The sequence below is a fragment of the Otolemur garnettii genome, unplaced genomic scaffold (assembly GCF_000181295.1).
Source record: "Otolemur garnettii isolate 467f Iridium unplaced genomic scaffold, OtoGar3 scaffold00098, whole genome shotgun sequence".
In the NCBI taxonomy this organism is placed as follows: Eukaryota; Metazoa; Chordata; class Mammalia; order Primates; family Galagidae; genus Otolemur; species Otolemur garnettii.
The window spans coordinates 6291623-6313055 of NW_003852493.1; the positions used below are offsets into that span (position 1 = coordinate 6291623).

The 21433-nt window shown below is 43.2% G+C and overlaps 1 protein-coding gene across 1 annotated transcript in view; it reads left to right on the forward strand.

The window, feature by feature from the left end:
• Positions 1-21433, forward strand: part of TANC1 (tetratricopeptide repeat, ankyrin repeat and coiled-coil containing 1) — a 129316-nt gene that overhangs the window by 58174 nt on the left and 49709 nt on the right. Inside the window, exons 5-11 of the mRNA XM_023516816.1 lie at positions 4796-5059; positions 10868-10990; positions 12450-12731; positions 13500-13657; positions 15141-15372; positions 16650-16816; positions 18494-19101. Of these exons, the coding sequence (XP_023372584.1) occupies positions 4796-5059; positions 10868-10990; positions 12450-12731; positions 13500-13657; positions 15141-15372; positions 16650-16816; positions 18494-19101 (1834 nt within the window). The remainder of the gene's footprint in view (positions 1-4795; positions 5060-10867; positions 10991-12449; positions 12732-13499; positions 13658-15140; positions 15373-16649; positions 16817-18493; positions 19102-21433) is intronic.

Below are 21433 nucleotides of genomic sequence, written 5' to 3' on the forward strand. Positions count from 1 at the left end.
GGGATTCACTGAATGGGGGCACACGGTACAGGCTTACAACAGAGCCCAGCACATAGGATATTTTCATCGTGGCCTCTATTATTATTTCCTAAGAATAATTATTTAATTCTTCCCAGTGAATTAGAAATGCTCACAAATAGACATTTAGTACACCAAGTTTCTTTTTTGTTTGTTTTTGTTTTTAGCAAAGGGATGAGGAGGGGAAAAGAATAGGAATAAGAATAAAGGTAGAGTCAGATTCATAACATTTTATTCATTTGCCTTCTAAGTAGACAGAAAATTTTACCCATAAGTTTCATAGTAGCTAGTGGAAAGAGAGAAACACAGTCAAATACAGCAGGTGATGTTGTAAACACCAAAGTGTCCCTGAGACATACCTCCTCCTGGGTCCACAGAGGGGAGAAGCCAGGGTTTGTACCCAATCCCCTGTCACATTTCTCCCTCTTGTCTTCTCTGTGGCTCTATGTGGCATATATTTGATGTCATTGGTCCTTAGCTCCTTGACATTTCTGGACTAATAATGTAGGCAGTTTAGCTTTCTTTTTTTTTTTTTCCTGAGACAAAAATCTCACTTTGTTGCCCTCAGTTGAGTGCTATGGTGTCACAGCTCACAGCAATCTTAAACTCTTGGACTCAAGCGATTCTCTTGCCTCAGCCTCCTGAGTGGCAGGGACTGTAGGTGCCCACCACAACACCTGGCAATTTTTTAGAGACGGGTCTCATTCTTGCTCAGGCTGGTCCTGAACTCCTGAATTCAAACGATCCACCTGCCTTGGAGCTCTCTTCTTAAGGTTCTTTTAAACTGATCATTTGATTTGGATCCCACCAAACTACTGTTTAGGGTCCCAGACCTACACTGATTCTTTTGTTGTTGTTGATTTTGTTTTAAGTGTACACTTAACATAGAACCTTCAAAAGTTGAAGAGAAGGTCTAAAAAAGTTGGGAAGGATAAGAAAGCATACAATCTTATTTAAGAGCCTTACATAGCAAAACATTGGAAGACGGAGTGGATGACTTTCTAATTAAGCGGACTTCATAAGCTGCAAACGATTTTTTAGCCATATAAACTTAGAACTTTTCTGTGTTGAACACTGTATGAGTAAAGGATGTTTTAAAAATACATGGTATGTACAGTCAGAAGTATTGCTGTTGGATAAGGCACTAATTGTTGTTGCATGTGTGTGTGTGGGTGAGATCAGTTTTTCCCAAGTCTGTTTCTATATCTATAAAAGGAGGTTGGGGGTTCTCAGCCTGTCTACTCCCTCTCACGGTTGTGGTGATCAGATGTAGGCTCTAGTGTGTTAAGAAAGTACTCTGGGAATATTCTATCCTTCATGGAGAGTCAGAAGTAGTGCGTGTGAATTAATGAACTAATTTAACATTTGATTGTGAGGCACAGCTTCACCTCACAGCCTGATAGAACTTCAGGCCTGATGAGTACTCACGTTTCAGAATCCTGTGTGCTGGAAGCATGGTTGGGACCGAGTTAGAGTAATGACAGCAAGCCTTCATTGACAAAAGCTGCCACCCGTACTAGTTGAAAGAATTAAATGTTAGAATTTTTGAGTTGTTAGGGAACTTGAAAGATTATCCAGCCTCTGAAAAATGTCATACAGTAACTTGTTTTTAAGTGATTAAAAAGAAAAGCCACATGTTGCCCTAGTTGCGTGTACGTACACACGTGCATTCTTGAGAGCTGACTGTGTTAACCTAATTAAGAGTTTGAGTTTCTCTTAGCCTGGAAGGAAGATATTTTGGGGTAGCCTGTCATTTATCAGAAGAACTAGCTTTCTCTTTCTCAGAGACTACAGAGCTGCTCTAGTGATCGTTTCTAGGGCTGTGCGGGGAAACCAGATCACTGGGCCAATATCCACCCCACTGGATCTGCTTCAGAACTTAGGTATAGCAGAGCCAAGATAGAAGTGCTGTCTAGGCTTCTGGCCATGCAGGCTGGGTCTGGTGTTGGGTTCCCGGGGAGGAATATTCGTGGAATGGGGCATCTTGTCAGGAAGACCCATGGCCTCAGATTTTCTAGCCTCCCTTCCATACAGAGCCCTGGAGAATGTGGACCAGCGGAACAAACGTCTCACTCACCTCTGAACTTAGGGCCCTGGGGGAACTGCCTTTTTTATCTGGAGTCTCCTGCTAAACAAACAAACAAACAAACATAGCCCAGCATTGTGGCAGGCGCCTGTAATCCCATCTACTAGGGAGGCTGAGGCAAGAATCGCTTGAGCCCAAGACTTTGAGATTGCTGTGAGCTGTAACGCCATGGTACTCTACCAGGGCAACATAGTGAGACCCTGTCCCAAAAATAGAATAAAATAAAACACGGTGTGATACTTTCCTTTTGAAATGACTGCCACACTGGGGACTGTTCTGCTCAGCTACTGTTCTTGCAGCCTTCCAGCCTTCCTTCCCCCCACCCATTTTCCTTCTTCTCACAGCCGGGACCTGATCATTTCCTCCTGTCAGACCCCAGGCACAGTGTAGAGGCACATGCCCTCTTGTGAGACTGGACCATCAGCCTGCCCTGCAGTCCAGGAGCTCTGACCAGGCCTTCCTGCACTCTCCCCCTGCTTCCTCGGGCCCTGAGGTCCTGCTTTCTGCACTGTCACTTGTGCAGGAAGTCCCTGTTCTCAGCGCCTGAGGTCATGGTTAGGATGCAGACCCTTGGGGATATGACACAGAGGAGCTTGGCACTGAGGAAGCACACTCTGACTTTCTGTTTATTTTTCAGCTTATAAATATATGTTCTGTAATAAAACCAAACAAGTCACCCCATCCCTAGATGGGAACTTTTTCTCTCATTTAGCAGTTGGGGTTGCCTGAGAACCTAACTTACTACAATGTGTTTGAGAAAAGCATTGTGAGTTGTGAACGCTGGACTTAAAAATGAAGGTTTATGACACAGTCTGTGTTTCAGGACTACCTATATTTTTATACTTATTAACAAGATTACCATTAATAATTCCACGAATAAGCAATAAACTCATTAATACATTAAACCATTTCGGTAAAGCGTTAGCACAATCCCTAGCTTGTACCAACCTTCAGTAAAAATGTTAGCTGCTGCTGTTACCGCCACCATCACCTTCAGCATTTTTATGATGGGAAGAGTCATACTTGCCTACATCTATCTGTGTTCGTATAAATGGTCTGCTTAAAAACATTGTGAAGGGTGTAATTTTCAAAGAGGAGGAGGTATAGTTTACTACTGCTGATAGAACACTTGCAAATGCTGAGAATAACAGTGATGGATACCCAAAAGGTGTGATAGACCCCACCCCAAATCAGCTTATGCTCTGGTTAGAGACACTATACAAACGATCTCTAACTATTAACAGGGAAGTTAAGTGTAGTGTCTCTGACCACAGTAGAATCGGAGTGAGTTCATTTGCTCTTTCATTCAATAAGCAAACATTCCTTGAGCACTTATACTCTGTGCTGGTGCTGTTGAGAAAAGGGAAAGATTGGCATAGATAATTAATAGAGGCTTCAGGTGTGTCGCTGGGATTTTTAAGTAGGGCGGCGACCAGCGGCCACTAAGTCCAGACTCCAACCACAGGAAGATCAGAGACAGTCTTAGAATTATGACGGATGTCCTGTGGTCATATGTAAGGAAATTTTTTGTCTTCCAAATCTTAAAGAGCATTAAAAATAAACAAAACCAAACCCCTTCAGGCCCTTTGATCCTAAATAACTGGCTCTATTTGAGCTAATTTACCAGTCTTCTGATAGTGTGTATCATTGCAGTGTGTGGGTAAAGCAGCTTGATCCAGGCAGCTTGGTTCTGACTCTATTTTGGCCTGGTGTACTCCCATTGAACAGGCTTGCAGTTAAGGGCCTGGGCTGCTAGCATTTAAATAGGGAACTGAAGTGTCAGTGGACGTACCCTTGTTCTCAAGGACACAGCCAGTGTTAGGTCAACAGTGGGCCAGTGAGAGTGGCCCGGTGACCTGTGGTTGCAAGGGTATTCCATATGGCTCAGCGTCTTTGAGAAGTGACTCTTTGTAGTGTGAGTATTGCTTCTTTCTTTGCTCATTTTCCTTCTGCTGTTTTGTAAAGATGTTTACAAAAGGTTTTTCCTACCTTCTTTTTCTCCTCTAGGCTGGTTTTCTTTCCTACAGGTTAAATTTTAATTCTGTAGTCAGAGCATACCTTCCCATGCGGGTACTTTCCCTGAGCTGAGTTACCTGAAGGTTTCATTGCTATTGAAGAAATAAGTCAGCCTCTCTGGACCATTTTGAACAGATGTTACAAACTTTAATCCTAAAGATAAAATCCTCTGCCTGACTTTATAATTGTGTTTTTGTTTCTATAGATTTTCTCCTGCATGTTTTCTGCATTAACCATTTTGCTGCTTGTCCCCACACCCACCCACCCTCCAACAAATGTTACTCATTTGGAAAGTATACTTAAAGGCTCAAAGGAATTTAATGAGATTAGAATTCTTTCTCAGAAATTCATCTTTGTTAAAAAGAAGGGACCATTATCTCTAAATTATGTAGATTTACTATTAGCTGTCTAGAAAGTATCTGAGAGTTTTCTTAATTATCTTCCTATCAGAGTTCCCCCCCTTCTCTGTAGAATGATTTAGCAGTTTATTTCCCCTGATAAGCAACATTCTTCTAATTTACCAAAATACAGAATATAAAACATATTTTGATAAAAATCTTTGTGGACTAGAAAACTTTCCATTGATCCTGGGGAGGGCAGCGTGTGTTTTAACTCTTAGTAGATAGCCCCAGCTATGCCTGGCCTCCTTCAAAGTATCTTGGTCTCTCATTTCAGCCACAATTACAAGTTCATCCGAAAATGATGACCGGAGTGGCTCCAGTTTGGAATGGAATAAAGATGGAAGCCTAAGGTTAGGGGTTCAGAAAGGAGTGCTTCCTGATCGCAGGGCAGATAACTGCTCCCCAGTGGCAGAAGAGGAGACCACTGGGTCAGCGGAGAGCGTGCTACCCAAAGCGGAATCTGCAGCCGGAGATGGTCCGGTCCCTTATTCTCAGAGCTCCAGCTCACTAATAATGCCACGGCCCAATTCAGTTGCAGGTAAGGCCATGCCTCTCCCTGGAGACTGAGGTGCCCTTTGCCCTATGTTCACTGTCATCTTGTGGGAATCTAATCCAGACATAACCCAGCTTTATGATCTTGGATCAGGCAGTGGCCTTTATTAGGCCTCAGTTTACCCATCTTCAAATACAATAAGCTTGTACTTCATGGTCTTTAAGTGATTCATCTGCTCTGGAATTCTTTACATTTATAATTTGGACTACTTGTGTATAAAGTGGCTCTTTGTATAAAGAGAAGAAAGTACAAAAACTCTCCGGCTAGTTTTTGTTATTTTAAACCTGAGTAAATTCATGACTTTTTATTGTATCTTGGTAAACCAGAGTCATTGTTTAAAGAGAATTCGTCAATACCAACTCCCAGAATTTTGACTCTAACTTTCAAACTTGTTTTTTGTGTAATTGAGTCTCACCATACAGACCAGAAGGCAAATTTCTGCATAATTCAGTTTTAAGTTTAGAGCTTAAAGCATAAGCAGCGGGAGTGAGAGCTTTCAAGAGAGGAAATGAAAATAGGTAAGACAGATGCCGTAGCAAGATGCAACCGCTAGACCTCAGGGAGAAGAGAAGATGCCAATTGCTGTTGATATGGACTGGTCAGCAGTTAGGGATCAAGCAAGGACAGTGCAGTCAGCCCTCCAAATCTGGGGGTTCTGCCTCTGTGGATTCAGCAAACCACAGATCAAAAATATTTGAGGAAAAAACAATAAAGCAATAAAAATAATACAAATTTAAAAATGCACCATACCAACTATTTACATAGTGTTTACATTGTATTGGGTCTTATAAGTAGTGCAGAGATGAGGTATCTAGGAGGATATGCATAGGTGATAAGCAAGCACTATGCCATTTTATATAAGGGACTTAAGCATCCAAGGATTTTAGTATCCTGGGAGTCAGTTGAGGAGTTGGTCCAGTCTCAAGCGGATATCAAGTAAGCCAAGGCTATAACTGGAGAGGAATGGGGAAACAATTTTGCATCTGAGCTATGGTGCTGTTGTTAAGGCCCTGAGTTTCTAAACTTCATGCTCTTGAGCTGAATTTAGATGAGGAACCCATTATAGGCATTCTTTGTTATCATTGTAGTACTTAAAGTCTCTCTTCTGCTAATGCATGGACCCAGATTCTCTTCTGCTACATCAGAGGGTTTCTCTACAATTTATATTATGCTATCAGGATGTGGTGGGTCACTCTGGTTGTTGTTGGTTGTTTTACAATGGAATTCTGAAGGAGCTGATAAATGTCTCTAATGGAAAAGTTCTGAGGCCCAACTCTAATTCACTTTCAAAGGACGTAAATGGCCTTGTTCCAGAGGAGGGATTTGGCATGTCTGTTACTAGAGAGCCTTATGCGTGTTGACTGATGACTCTTCCCCAAGCTTTTGTGTCCTCTCTCTATCAGTTCACCACCTTCAACATAATATGTTGTACCCCAGGCATTTTAGACCGCATTTACCTAGTTGTGATGAATGGGTCATTTGTATTATCCCAGAACTTGATAGCTTTATTGACTTTAACAAAATAGCATCTGAGATTTTAAAAAAATGAAAAGAAAAGAAAGATACAGAGCTTGTTGGTAAAAATACAGAGGTGAACACAGTAAGCATGTTTTGGAGGTAAGATTTATAAAATGATGTTGCAGAGAGCTGTGAGAGCCCAGAGCAGGGGGAAAGACCTCATCTTGGGTGGAAAGTCAAGAAAGACTGAGTGAAATGTTTGTAAGCACAAACTTATAAATACGTGATGCTTCACAGGACCCCTGAGTCACACAGATGCTGATTACTGTTAACGGATGCTGTAGAAGTACTGCTTACCAATTTCTCTTCTATCTAATAAAAAGTTTTGCTGACATTATTTAAAAAAACAAAATAGCAAACTTGCATCCAACTTAATCAAGCAATTTTAAAATTGGGAAACATTAATACAATAATTTTAAGTGTTAAAAGCATCCCATTTGGGTTATGTTTTCTGCTTAATGTTCTTTTATGTGGTCTCCTGCCAAGCGAAGTGACAGTGGGTGTGACCTGAGCTTTTGCAGGAGACTGCTGTGATTATAGAGCAGAGCTTTCTGATTTCTGCTGTCCTCATTCATTAGCTTCTACGGATGCCCTTGATCTAGACCTCCTGTGGAAGTGGGAGGGCTTTACCGCTGGATTTGAGCAGGGTCTACCTGACCTAATGGGTTTGCTTATTTCTTCTGTGCTCCATATTTTAAAACTAAATGTATATTTATTTGAAAGAGAAAGGGCAGATGTCCTAACCTCACAGAACCTGCTAACAAGCTAGGAATCTGGTAGATTTTTCATGGACCACCTTCCCCTAAAGCCAAACCTCAGTTCAGAGGGAATGGAAGTATTCAAGTATCACTGAAAAGTGTAAGACTCAGGTTTTGTAGACCGTATGTAGTGCCGTTTGCTTAGTGATTAGAAGGCAGGCTCCTGTGAACAAGGCAGCCAACAATGCTCAGTGTTGGAAGGATTGAATAATAAGGGAAGGGCCGGATCTTTAAGTCTCTTAGAAGCGTTTATATGTTCAAATCCATGTAAACACAGATTGCTATTTCATAGGAAAGGTGTTTTGGTAGATGGGTATAGAGTCAGGACTGGCAGGTGAAGGAAGAGCGTGATATGAGACCTCTGTTCGTAGCTTCCCCAAGGGACTGACCCTGGTGGGTGCGGTGTAAAGCCAGTTCTTAAGGTTCCCAGACTTCACTGTCTCTAAGCCTGCTGCAAAGAACTGTAGTTGTCTGCTAACTGAGTAGTAATGTGACACTTTTTTTTTTTTTTTTTTTTCTTGGTCAAAGATTATAAAAGTAAGTCGACTAGGTTTGGACATTATTTTATTCACTACATACATTTTCTTTGTAAAGGTATTTATTTGTTAGAGTGGGATTGATTTGGAAAGCCATATATCCCATCAAAATTGATGACATGGACACCTTTTTCCTTTATTGGAAAACAGAATATGAAACCTTTAGAAGTTTTTTTTGATCATCTAGAAGTTGGGTAATGTGTTCTTCTATTTTTTACTACCTTTTTTTTCCTTTCAAAATACTTGAGTAAATTATAGAGCACTGTGTTTAATTTTCCAGGAAACCAACAAACACAATTGCCATCTAATTTCTGGAAACTCTAACTGGTAAATTGCCCTGGACTTTTTGGCCATTTACCTTTTATAGGTTAGTCCACAATTTAACAGATGTTCTTCTTTGTTCAGCTTAGAGAACTTTCTCCCTTCCCTCTACTCCCCCCAAAACAAATTCTTTGCTAAGTATTTTGAAATGTGCTTCTCACCCACATGTTAGACATAGTATGTGTGTGGGCAATAACGGTGTAATTAATTGTAGAGGTGGTAGCAGTAGGTTTATTGCAGCATGAAATTATTACTTTACCTTTGATTTTTCTTGGCCCTGAATAGTGTTTAGGGTTTTGAGAACATTTTGCATTAAATACTGCATGCGAGTCTAACTCCTACACATGTAGTGTCTGGGACTCTGCTGCACGACAAGCCTGGGGAGGCAGCTTTCCTGCTTCTGCTTGCTGGTGTCTGTCACTGCAGAGGAGAGGGTAGAAAGTGGAGACAGTGGACAGCTGGTGGCTTGCAGCCCTGCCGCAACTTTCAGCTGACCCGAGTTTGAAACTACATGGTTGCTGAAGCTGCTCTGTTGTGCTCTTTGGAGCTGAATCTCTGGTGACTGCAAATCGGAAAACAGAATTTAAAATCTCTCCATCTCCTGCATCTGTGTCAGACAGGGCATCTTTTTTTTTTTTTTCTTTGGCAGGCCTGGCCTGGGTTCATACCTGCCAACCCCAGGGCACAGGGCCTGCACTGTAACCATTGAGCTACAGGCACCCGTGTCAGGGCATTTTTGCAATCTTTTCTTTGGAATGTCCTTTACAGTTGTGTATTTTTAATCCTTTCAGTTGTTGCAAAACTGTAAATGGAGTGTTATATTTTAAGGGGTTGGGACGATGGGAAACAGAAAATCCTTTGGGGGAGGTTCTAAGCATCTCTGTGTTCTTTAGGGCTGAGGCAACATGTCAGGTGTTCATGACTGTTCAGCTTTGAAGTGAGGTATAGGTTATGACTGTGGCTGCCTGGCCCCTTCTCCGTGGGCAGTGATGGGTACACTCATTATGAGGCACACAAGAAGGGAGCAAAGTCTCGCAGCTCAGGCAAAGGCCTAGAAATATGTTCCAAGCTGCATTACTGTTGAGACTGGGGGGCCAGGGTTGTGGGGAGCAGGTCCAGTCCTATTAGCTCTCCAGGCAGTTTCATACATCATGGCTGTGAAGGACCTAGAGTGAAGCTAGAGGCTGCCATTGGATTACCGCACACAGGTCCATTTGGAAGTCCTGCCTAAGGAATTATCTGAATCTTTCTAATGGGAGAGATTTACTTGGTAGATGCACAGAACATTTGCTTCAACAGTACACGGGGTATAAACAGGCTGTGGCTATGCACCAGAAGGATACAGAAGCATAGCTTATAGTTGTGAGCTGGGAAGTCAGGATTTTGGACTTTCTCCACTAACTGGGAAGGTGAGTGGATAGAGCACATGTTTGCAGGTCATGCCATCAGAGTCAGGCCAGAGCCATCCAGGTGCTTGTTGAATGACAGGATGTGAGGTGTTGATGGGACAGGGAGGAAGAGAAGGACTGAAACTTTAGGAGAGCAAATTTAGGGGGGCCCAGGTCAGACTAACAGTGTCAGTTAAGAGCTGGATGCTGGGTCAGAGCCTGTCTAGTATCCAGAGGGTTTTAGTAAGACAGATGGCCCAACTCAGCTTCTCTCTTGCAGCTAACCATTTTACCACTCCTGAGAAGGCTTGGCTCTTGCAACACTGACTCCTGCTAGCTTCCTCATTCGCCCACAGATCATGTGTCTATTTTATTATCCCGAAGGATACTCACACATCTAAGACCAACCATACTTTATGTTGGGCCACCTGAGCCATAAACCAACTTATGTTAATTTCAGTTTTCCTCATTGTGACCTAGGATATATATATATAAAACAAGAGGAGGGTTCTTTTAAGACAAAGACATGGACTATATATTTGTTATAAGGTTTGCGAGAATCAGCAAAATTATTTTGTAATAGTCATAATCCAACTTGAATGTATATTGGCATAGATCCTTAATGTTTTTTAATAGGTACTGATATACAATGAATCTTACTGATTTGATCAGAGGTAAATAAACATTTTTAGAATTTTAAAAATATATGTGCATATATACCTACGTAATATACAGTGTATATAATACATTTATATATCTACATACATACTTGAAGCATAGAAATAGGTTATTACTGTGGAGAGCTACCTTTAGGTGTTCTGTGTACTGTGGAATTATATGTGCAGAATCTGCTCATTCGATTAACAAAGTTGGAATTCCAAACAGCAGAAAGCTTCCCAAAGCTGTGGAGGAGAAACTAGTACCATGTCACATGTATGCAGTAAGTACCAGAGCTTTACTGTGGTTCATGTGATTGTGGATTTCTTCATCAAACAATTTATAGTGAAATCTATCTCTTTCCAAAAATAATGGAGAATTCTGGCAACCAGGTCAACATAATTTTGATTCAAGAATAAGGAGCATTTAGTTTTTACCATATTTCAAGTAGGAATATTGCCAGAAATAAAAACTGGGGCAAACAAACAAAATCAAAATCACCTTGAAGTAAATTTTGTCGAAAGCCTAAAAGCTTAGTAATTTATGACATGTAGTAGCTTAGGTATGACATTAAACTCAGTTTTGAAGACACTAAACTTTAATTTAATCTTACAGCAACAAGCTCAACCAAATTGGAAGATCTGAGTTATTTAGATGGGCAGAGAAATGCCCCTCTACGAACTTCAATTAGATTACCGTGGCACAATACGGCCGGAGGAAGGGCACCAGAAGCTAAAGGTATTTATCCTTATGTTAGCTTTGCTAAAGCTGTGATGAGCTTGCTCACTGAACATTGGAAGTCTGCTATAGCCAGCATTTAAGCCAGTGTTTTTGTTTTGTTTTGTTTTGTTTTTGAGACAGAGTCTCACTGTGTCACCTTCAGTAGAGTGTTGTGGCATCACAGCTCACAGCAACCTCAAACTCTTGGGCTTAAGTGATTCTTTTGCCTCAGCTTCCCAAGTAGCTGGGGCTACAGGTGCCCACTATAACACCCAGCTATTTTTTTTTTTTTGGTTGCAGTTGTCATTGTTGTTTAGCCCTGGGCTAGGCTTAAACCTGCCAACCTTAGTGTATGTGGCTGGCACTCTACTCACTGAGCTATGGACGCCAAGCCTAAGCCAATGTTTTTAAAACATGATGGAAAGTGTGTGTGTGTGCGCGCACGTGCGCCTTCATGCATGTGCTAATAATGTACCTGTGAAGTGTGCTAGGAGGCCATTCTTAATAGTTTTAGACTTCTTTCTTAATATGTGATTAAACTTGCTTCTGCAATTGAAAAATATTTCTGTGGTTAATTATTCTGAAGTGAGGGATAGTTTAACACTCGCTAGATTTTTTTTTTCTTTTGGTAACTAACAAAGAATCAGCATTGTTTCAGTTCCCTGGATTGTATGGACTGTGTCCTGTGTCTACCTGGTGTGCATAGCAGCCTCACCATGCAGGCAAGGCATCATCATGCCCACATGACAGCAAAGACTGTCTCTAGAGAAAACATATTTCTATGTTACCCATACAGTAGGGAAGAACCCTGTCTCAAGCATGGTTTTAGACATGGTTTGGCCTCTTTCTTTGCTCTCTATGATCCTCTGTGTGTCTGCCTTGAGTCATAAGACTAACTCAAGAGGCATGAAAGGACTAGAGGGTCATTTTATAGTTTTTAGTTTCAGATTAATCTGAGGGTACAAACGTTTAGGTTGCAATGTTCGCATTTGTTAGGTGAGGTCCCTATTTGTAGCTGGAGATGTGCCATATACGCTGACATTGTGCCCTTTAGGTGGGAGCACAGCAATTCCCTTCCCCCTCCCCTCTTTTTCCTCCTTCCTTCCCACTCTTCCTTCCTCCCCTAACTTAAGTTTTTTGTCTTATATGTGGGTATGTATTACTTTGTCTACTGGCTTCACTGTATTCATATTGAATACATTGGTTACTTGCTTTTCCATTCTTGTGATACTTTACCAAAGAGAATGTTGTCCTAGAAAGTCATTTTAATGGGACACTTTGTAGGACCAATAGGGTCTGATAAATGGGATACTACAGAAGGATGAACAGAAATATAGTGGACATACTTACAGATCCCTAGTGGGGTAAAACCAAAGTTCGTACTAAAGGTAACACACAGCAGTGATATATTGAGTTTGCTAGTGTATAAGCCTGTGACATCCTTCTAGAATAACACTCTTTTTTTTTTTTTTTTAAGCACGGTTTGCTCCCTACAAGCCACAGGACATTTTGTTGAAACCCCTGTTATTTGAAGTACCGAGCATAACGACAGACTCTGTGTTTGTGGGAAGAGATTGGCTCTTTCACCGGATAGAAGAAAACTTGAGGAACACAGAGCTGGCAGAAAATAGAGGAGCGGTTATTGTTGGAAATGTGGGATTTGGGAAGACAGCAGTCATTTCCAAGTTGGTGGCACTGAGCTGCCATGGAAGCCGCATGAGGCAAATTGCTTCCAACAGTCCCAGTTCCTCACCTAAAGGTATGTCCACTTCATTTCCTGTCTAGTTTGTTAATATGAGATAGATGGGGGGAAATTACTGTTTGGGTAGGCATAAGTTACCAGTTTTTCTCATTGTTCCAGTTTCTATATTAGGTTTGTGGTCTTACGTTAAATGAATTAGTTGACTACTTCATCTGTCCTAGTGTGTATTTGGCTGTGGGTGAGGCCAGCATTCCCTGACGTCCTCCTGAGCTGTCACCCCTCTCTCCCTCTTTAAACAGGTGGGGCTATGAGGCCTTATCAAGTGCCCTGGGGAATCTTTTCTCCTGAGACTCAGGGGCTGAATTCCTGGCAGCACAAGCCAAGTGGAGTGGCTATAGAGTTGTTTTGTGCCCTGTTGACAGCAGCTTTTGTCTTCTATACTGGATTTACTAAAATTATAAAGACTAAGTTAGGTATGGCATAGAGTAGCCAAGTATTTGACTATTTGCTGCTAATTCCACATGTAGTAAACCATTAACAAGAAAATGTCTCTAAACCCAGTGAACAAGAACAGGTGAGCCATGTGAGATTTTTTTTTTACCCCAGAAGAATTTAATACTGGAAACTGGAGGCAGTGGTGCTCCAAGGAGGGGGAATTGGCTGGGTGGAAGCTGAGTAGGGAAGTTGTGTTCTCATGCGGACCTTTGAATTTTGGAACATGTTGCTCTTTACCTGTTAAAGTACTCCCTGGGCTAATCAAGGAATGTGTTCAGTATCTCATCCTGTGCTAATGTAGATAAGGAAGAAATGGTCTTTTCTCTGCAGCCTCAGACCCCACCCAGGATCTTCCTTTCACGCCGCTGCTTTCACCAAGTTCTTCTGCAAGCGCTCCCAGCACTGCTAAAACTCCTGCTGGACCTGGGTCTGGTACTCCTGAAAACCAGAGGCCCAGAGAGGATGCGGCGAAGTACCTTGCCTCTAAGGTAATCTGCCTTTACAGGAGCTCTCCAGATAGAGAGACAGAGGCCTGCTAGTTTGGTTTCTGAGAAGTGAAGTGGAAAAAGAATCTTAAAACAGAGATAGCTGCCTAATGCTTTTGATCAAATTGTGATGAAGTACTCCAAATAAAAAATGTGAATGAAAAACATCTATCTAAAGATGTTAGCAGTCGACATCTTATACCAGGTGTCCTCAAACTATGGCCTGCGGGCCACCTAGGATATTTATCCGGCCCGCCGGGTGTTTTTGCCGCCGCTGCCTGTTCTGCTTAGCAGCCGACTCTCCCAGGGCCGCAGTCCAGCCCTCTAACAGTCTGAGGGACAGTGAACTGGTCCCCTGTTTAAAAAGTTTGAGGACCCGTGTTTTATACAGTGGATTGGAAGAGTTTCTCAAAGCATTAAAAGACATCTGTATACTCACCACAAATCCATCCTTACAAGTTTTCCTTAATTTGGTGTGTGAGCAAGAGATTGAGAGCTTTTAGCTAGCCCTAGACCTCTTTGGCCTATTCTCCATTGCCCTAGGGCCTTTGAGTCCCTGCAGCTTTCTGTCAGAGGTTTCTTGTGTAGTTGTAAAAGACATTTGGCTGCCTTTCTCTTCCCAAATTCATGGTCCTTGAGGTTCGTCTGAAATTTTCCTTCTGCTCAGCATGCGTCACTGGTTCATGAAGCCACCCTCTTGCTTTAAAGCAGTTACATTGCTAACTAACAGATGACCTGACCCATGAAATGCAGAAAGTTGCTAATTTCTAATTTCCATTCTTCAAATAACATCCCTGTTGATCTTCTCCACAGCATCCCTTGATGGGGGCTGAGGGCTTGAGCCCCCGTTGCCAGGAAGAATAGCTGTGACTCCATGGCCCTGGTCTCAGAGGCACCTTTATCCATCTGGTCTACAAAAGGGTTTCCTAAAGAGGTGCTGCTGTTCTTGAGATCAGAAATGTGGTAAAGGTAGCACTTTTTTTTTTAAGAAACAGTCTTACACTTTTGTCCAAGCTGGAGGGCAGGGGCATAGATCACAGCTCATAGCAACCTCAAACTCTTGGGCTCAAGTGATCCTCTTGCCTCAGCTTCCCAAGTACCTGGTACTACAGGCACCTGTCACAAGGCTCAGCTATTTTTTAGAGATGGAGTCTCACTCTGGCTCAGGCAGTCCACCCACCTCAGCCTCCCAGAGTGCTGGGATTGCAGGTGTGAGCCTCTGCGCCCAGCCTATTAATTTATATTTAATACGGAGTACCTTGCACTGATTTTTGTGTTAATCAAGATGGATTTGTGGATACAGTTAAAGGCCTGCAAACCACATGAAGGAAGGGATAAGTGGATCAATTAAGCTAACTAAAGACTAGAATAGAAGCAATGTGTCTTGTTATTTCCATGAGTGGATGAAGTTGTGTTTCTTCTTGAGAGCTAAAATGAGCTGTGTGAAGAAAATGAGGTGACACTGATGGCTCTGCTTCCCCCGTAGGTGGTGGCCTACCACTACTGCCAGGCTGATAACACATACACGTGCCTGGTGCCTGAGTTTGTGCACAGCGTCGCGGCCTTGCTCTGCCGGTCCCATCAGCTGGCCGCCTACAGAGACCTCCTGATAAAGGAGCCCCAGCTGCAGAGCATGCTGAGCCTGCGCTCCTGTGTGCAGGACCCCGTGGCCGCTTTCAGGAGGGGAGTGCTGGAGCCACTTACAAGCCTGAGAAACGGTACCTCGGAGCAGCCACCCTCAGCCCCTCTCTCAGTAGTGCAGGGTACTAGAGGACCTCGGAAGGAGGGTGGTCAGCTCAGCTCTGGAGTAGAAGTGAGGAAGGGTCAGGGAGGATGTGGAAGCCTCAGCACCTGTCTGGTTCCCATCCTCAGATCTCCCCAAAGTCCCTCCTTATCAGCCCAGCATCCTTGGTAAGAGTGAACTCCACAGGTGAACAGTTCCAAAGTAGCCAGTTTGGAACTACAGCCATTAGGCGGTTTGTGCCCTAAGACTGTTGCCAACATATTTTGTGCTCTTAAAGTCTGGGAATAAGAGCGCTAGTTGGGAGAGAGCTTCCTAGCATCTTTTTTTTTTCATTGCCTCTGCTCAGTTGAGTGGAAACCTGAAGTCATTTCTAGAGGTTTCCATTTGATTTTTTTTTTTTTTTTGCCTCAATATTCTGCAAGCTGGGGAATGCCAGTACCATTATGGGCCCTTGAGTTTTCTGTTCTTTCTCCCCTTTTCTCCTTACCCTTGGAGCTAGTTTATTCACCTGCCCACACAGCACTTCCATCGGACAGAGCCAGGGAGACTGAAACAGATGTCATCTTTTTTTCCCCCTTCTCTGGGCAGAAAGTTGGCACTAATGTATGGAACCCAAGGTTTAGGCTGGTGGGAAGGAGCCCTGTTGGGGTGATCTGTGGAGCAGAGCTCTCCTGCTTCAGCAATTCTCAACCTGTGGGTTGAGACCCCTTTGGACCATCAGAAAGCACATCCTGCATACCAGATATTTACATTATGATTCATAACAGTAGCAAAATTATAGTTATGAAGTAGCAATTAAAATAATTTTATGCTTGGGGGTCACCACAACATGAGGAACTGTATTAAAGGGTCACAGCATTAGGAAGGTTGAGAACCACTCTGTGTGGCTTATGGCTTGGGCAGACACTTCACCTCGGAGGGAGGAGAGCAGTTTTCCTTACTGGGAATCCTCTGAAGTGTTCTAAGGGGAACTTCATGTCTTTGCCAGGTCTGGCCTGTGCAAAGAGTTAGTTAATGTGTGTAATGCAGTAGGTTTTTGTCCTGTGAGAACTGGTTTTCTTTGGCTCTATGCTCCAGTTTTCATTTTAAATTTAATAGAAAATATGCTTCTGTGGAAACCTTTTCTTGGGCCATATGTAAACCTCTTCAGTTTCTCCTAGCATTTTAAACTGTGCTTTAACATACACTGGGTGGTGCCATCATATAGAAATGTGTAATTTCTTAATTTGAAAAAATTATTTTATCCTTTAGAGCAGAAAATTCCTGAAGAAGAATACATTATTTTAATAGATGGCTTAAACGAAGCTGAGTTTCATAAACCTGATTACGGAGATACACTTTCTTCGTTTATTACCAAAATTATTTCTAAATTTCCTGCTTGGTTGAAGTTGATTGTGACTGTGAGAGCAAATTTTCAGGTAACAAAAGAATTTTCAAATCTCCTCCTAAGTCCCCACATTCCACTTTTACAGTGATAAATGCTAATAAGTTCAACTACTGTAAACCATTTGGCCACTGAATTGAAAACTGTTAGGAATTTGAAAAATTAGTCCACATGGGTGACTGTGTGATGTTTTTAGCCTCAGGCCTATTTATCGAGATGTCTTGTACGTTCTCTTCTCCAGTGTTGACATCTAGCCAACTCCGCTGTGGAGTGTGTGGAGGCTGTCCCAGGAATCTACCAGAGTTTAAAGATGTTCCTGCTGGTAGTTATTTGGAGGGGTTGGCAGAGGGGATTTGATGGGTTTTTTTGATGGGAAAAGTGAAAGCTGAAAGAGATCCTAAGGTCTATTCTGAGAGATCTGTTTTTTATAAAACTTAAACTCATGAGGCAACATTTACTACCAGGGCAAGAGTGATTTTTTTTTTTCTTTTCTCCATCTTCCTCCTCATTTAAACCCTAAAATTGCATCTTAACCATTGACTCCTTCTACACCTAAACTTTTTCAGTACACACATTGTAGACCATAGATTTTGATTTTTGTACTTTTATGATAAATTTATTTTAAAATAGCATTTGGGTTTTTTTTTCCTTCTCCTTAAAACTAGAATTAGATCTCAGTTGAACTTGATATTTTTTGTTCTGAATGTGTGATTTACATGCGTTTTCCTCATTTTTGACACAGCAAGCATAGTTTGGCAATCCATAGAGCACAGGAGCCAAGAGTCTTTTGTTTTACCTCCTAAGTGTGTAAGTTTTCAGAGGTTCAATTAGCATCCATGTAAATGGAAATGGGTATAATTGTATTCTGCCCTCTTCCTATGATTATTGCATTACATGAGGAAACACCCTTAAACACTTCAAAAACGTACAACATGAAGTTAAAAAAAACAAAACAACAGACAGACCTCTTCTCTGCTGTAAGGTGTCAGTGCCTGCTTATCTTTGGAATGGGAGAGAGATGGGGGGCACACAGAAGCCCTGGGATATTCTCTCTGTATATGCTGGTCACACAGGTATATTTGACTTGGTGAAAATCAGTGAGACTGGGCAATTAGGATTTGTGTGCCTCTGTATTTATGTTATACTTCAGTTTAAAGGGTTACTTTTAGAAAACCAGCAATTTAAAAAATGGTAGCGTGCTGTACCAGAGTCGGCATGTGTCCCTGAGAGGGAGCCTGGGGGCGGTCTCAGACCTCCTGGCTGGGTTACTGCCTGGTATGTGGTGCGCTGAGAGGGATGCCTCTCTTTCTCCACATTGCCATGTTCTTAGACGTGCAGTGTTGGTTTGTGCTCATCCTTGTTACATAGCCAGTTGCACAGAGTGAGCATTATGGACGTTGGGTCACTTGCAGGGTCTTGCTGCCCCTACTGGCACTCTCTGCTTGGGGCTCTCACTCTGCTCTCCTGGCTCTGAGCCCTCGGATGAGGGCCTTGGGAGAGCCTTTACTGATTCAATCTCACATCAGGATTTCTTTCATGTAAGCTTTTTATCTTCACCTTATCCTATTACATGTTTTAATAGAAAACAATGAGTCCCTGTAATCCATGAAAATCCTCCTTGAAAGAAAACTAGTGAATCTGGTTTAAAATGCTTCTAAAATGAAAAAGGCCTGTCTGTGGAGTGACACTGTGGGTTTTTGCTTTTTCCCAGGAAATCGTAAGTGCGCTGCCATTCGTTAAGCTCTCCTTAGATGACTTTCCAGACAACAAAGACATTCACAGCGACCTGCACGCCTACGTCCAGCACAGGGTCCACAGCAGCCAGGACATCCTCAGCAACATCTCCCTGAATGGCAAGGCTGACGCCGCGCTCATCGGGAAGGTGAGCAGCCACCTGGTGCTGCGCAGCCTCGGCTCCTACCTGTACCTCAAGCTCACCTTGGACCTCTTCCAGAGGGGACACTTGGTCATCAAAAGCGCCAGCTACAAGGTGGTGCCCGTGTCCCTGTCGGAGCTCTACCTGCTGCAGTGTAACATGAAGTTCATGACTCAGGCTGCCTTCGACAGAGCACTTCCCATCCTCAACGTGGCCCTCGCGTCCCTTCACCCCATGACAGATGAGCAGATCTTTCAAGCTATTAATGCCGGCCACATCCAGGGGGAGCAGGGCTGGGAAGACTTCCAGCAGAGAATGGACGCCCTCTCCTGCTTCCTCATTAAGAGGAGAGACAAAACCCGCATGTTCTGCCACCCGTCCTTCAGGGAGTGGCTTGTGTGGCGAGCAGATGGGGAAAACACGGCCTTCCTGTGTGAGCCCAGGTACGGCGCGGCGCGGAACCTCCTGTGTGGCAGGAGAGGATTTCAAACGTGGGTCCCTTGTTTCGGTGGAATGACAACCCAGAGTGAATGATTGTTTCAGTGGGATGCCAACCTGTAGTGAAGGATTCTGTTTTGCTTTTTTGTTTTCATATCCCCCCACTCCCCCCTTGGGCAGAAAGAGGGGTGATGAGACTCCTCTCTGCTTGTGTGCACAAGCTGCCCTCCAATTACTAGAGTTTTAGGACTGCCCTGTATATGTAGATGAAAGAGGAGCTGGGCAGTGCTCGGGGGTCCTTTCCTGCTGGCTCCTACCACCCAGCTCCTGCAGGGCCTACTGCCAGCTATTTACCACATAGTGACTTGTTTGGGGGCACCAGACTTACCTGTGGGCCCAGAGAGAGCACTGTAACCTGACCCAGCTGCCTTGCATATGTCTGGTTCTGCTTGGTGTGGCAGACTGGGCCAGGTCCGAACCCTTTGCTCACTGCCTGGGCTGTTTGCATCACAGCAGGCTAGGCTAGGCGAGGGAGGCCTATCTGTGGTGTGGCCTGGTAACAGGTGGAGTGAGAGGTGGGGAGGCCGAGGAAGCAGATGATTTCAGATAAGGGTTTGCTCAGCCTCTGCTTGGCAGACAAGCCTGGACCTGGCCTTGGCCTGCATCTTTGCTGTTTTGAACAGCTTCTACTTTTTCTAAATGAAAACTGCCCCTGCTTTAGTAATGGTTGGCAAGCTGCTCAGCTGTCCGCTAAGAACTATAGTGGGCATTTGACCAGATGCTGGGGTCCAGAGATGAAGTGGTGAGCATTTGTGAGCCTCAAAACCACTGTCCTCTCCATAAACACTGAATCTTGACCTAATAGGTCCAGCGGCTGTTTCATGTCATGGTTGCTGCTGTTTTCTTAATTGACACTAGACTATTGTTGTTATCTTTGGAACCCAGTTTGGGACAATAAACTCTAAACATCCAGGTTATTTAGCCAGACAGTAATAGGTAGGTGAAATGCGTGCTGTGATCTATCTGGCCAGTTGTTTTCTAAGAAAAGTCTGATCCTTTTCTAGGAAGGTAGGCTGTCGCTGAGTTGTAGAGATGCAACAATAAATCAAAGGACCTCAGCGCTGGTGCAGGGTTGTTATGGATTTGAGGCGGCAATAGTTGGACTGTAGTCTCCATTAAGCTCCACTTCATTTTGGGTAGGTAGGGCTTTAGGGTTAAGCAGCCTAGAGCTTAGCTGAGAGTGGTTGACTAGGTCTAGGAAATACAAATGGAGACTAGCCCAATTCTTACCAGCAGTGGCCATGTCCCCTGAGGCAGAGCCTGGAGCCCAGAGGCACCCACCCAGGGTGCAAAATTTAAGGAGGGCCTCCCTTCTGGGGTAGTCCCAGTTGGCGTCTTCCCCAGTGAGTGCAGAGTGCATAGAGCAGTGTAGGAAGGCAGAAAGCACTGGGTACAATTTGGTAACAGGTTTTGAGGACCCATTATGTGCAGAGTGCTGTGACAAACTCAGAAATTCCTGGGGCAAGGCCCCTCCTCTCCAAGGCTTCACCTTCACCGGTGGGTGAGGCAGGAGGTGCCTGGGAGTGGCCAAGCTGCATGTGGGACTTTGGTTAAGGGGGGCCGATTTCTGTAAATGGTTCCATAGGTCCACGTGGTAACAATTGGATGAGGTGTTGAAAGGTGGTAGAATTTCTTCCCTCACCCCAGATTAGTCCCCCAGTTTTAGAGTGAAATGGGAGAAAAGTCCAACACCCAGGGACAGTGACCGTTTACTTTTTATTTCTGCCTCTCCCTGCAGCATTTTAAGGTTATGCAAGTCATTGTTTCTCTCTTAGAATTCTTGTCCTAGTTTTATTTTAATTTTTATTTTTTTGCTTAACACATCACACGCACCCTAGCAAGCTGTTACAAAGCTTGGAAAAGACTTTTCACAGCTCTTCAAACCTCCCAGTAGGCAAATTGTAATGTACTTGACTATACCCTTTTTGGGTCCTTAAGTTGTTTTTAGGTTACTTAAAATATAAAAACCTGTAGTGAAATCTGTTGGTGCCTTACAGATCTGGATTCAGATCTTCACTCCATCACTTCTTATCTATTTCCTGTGCACAAAACATTTTAATTCTCCACGCCTTACTTCCCTACCCCAAAAAAGTATGTGCATCTTCTCACTGAGTGACAGCCACTATTAAACAAGTTCCCAAGAGGATCTGCTATTTCTCTTCCTTCTTTGCTTTCTTCTCTCTTATTTTTGATCATTCCTTAGGTTAGAATTCCAGGAATAGAATCATGAAGTTAAAGATCAGTTTTTTAGGTCTTCATTCCTATCTCCTAGACTTA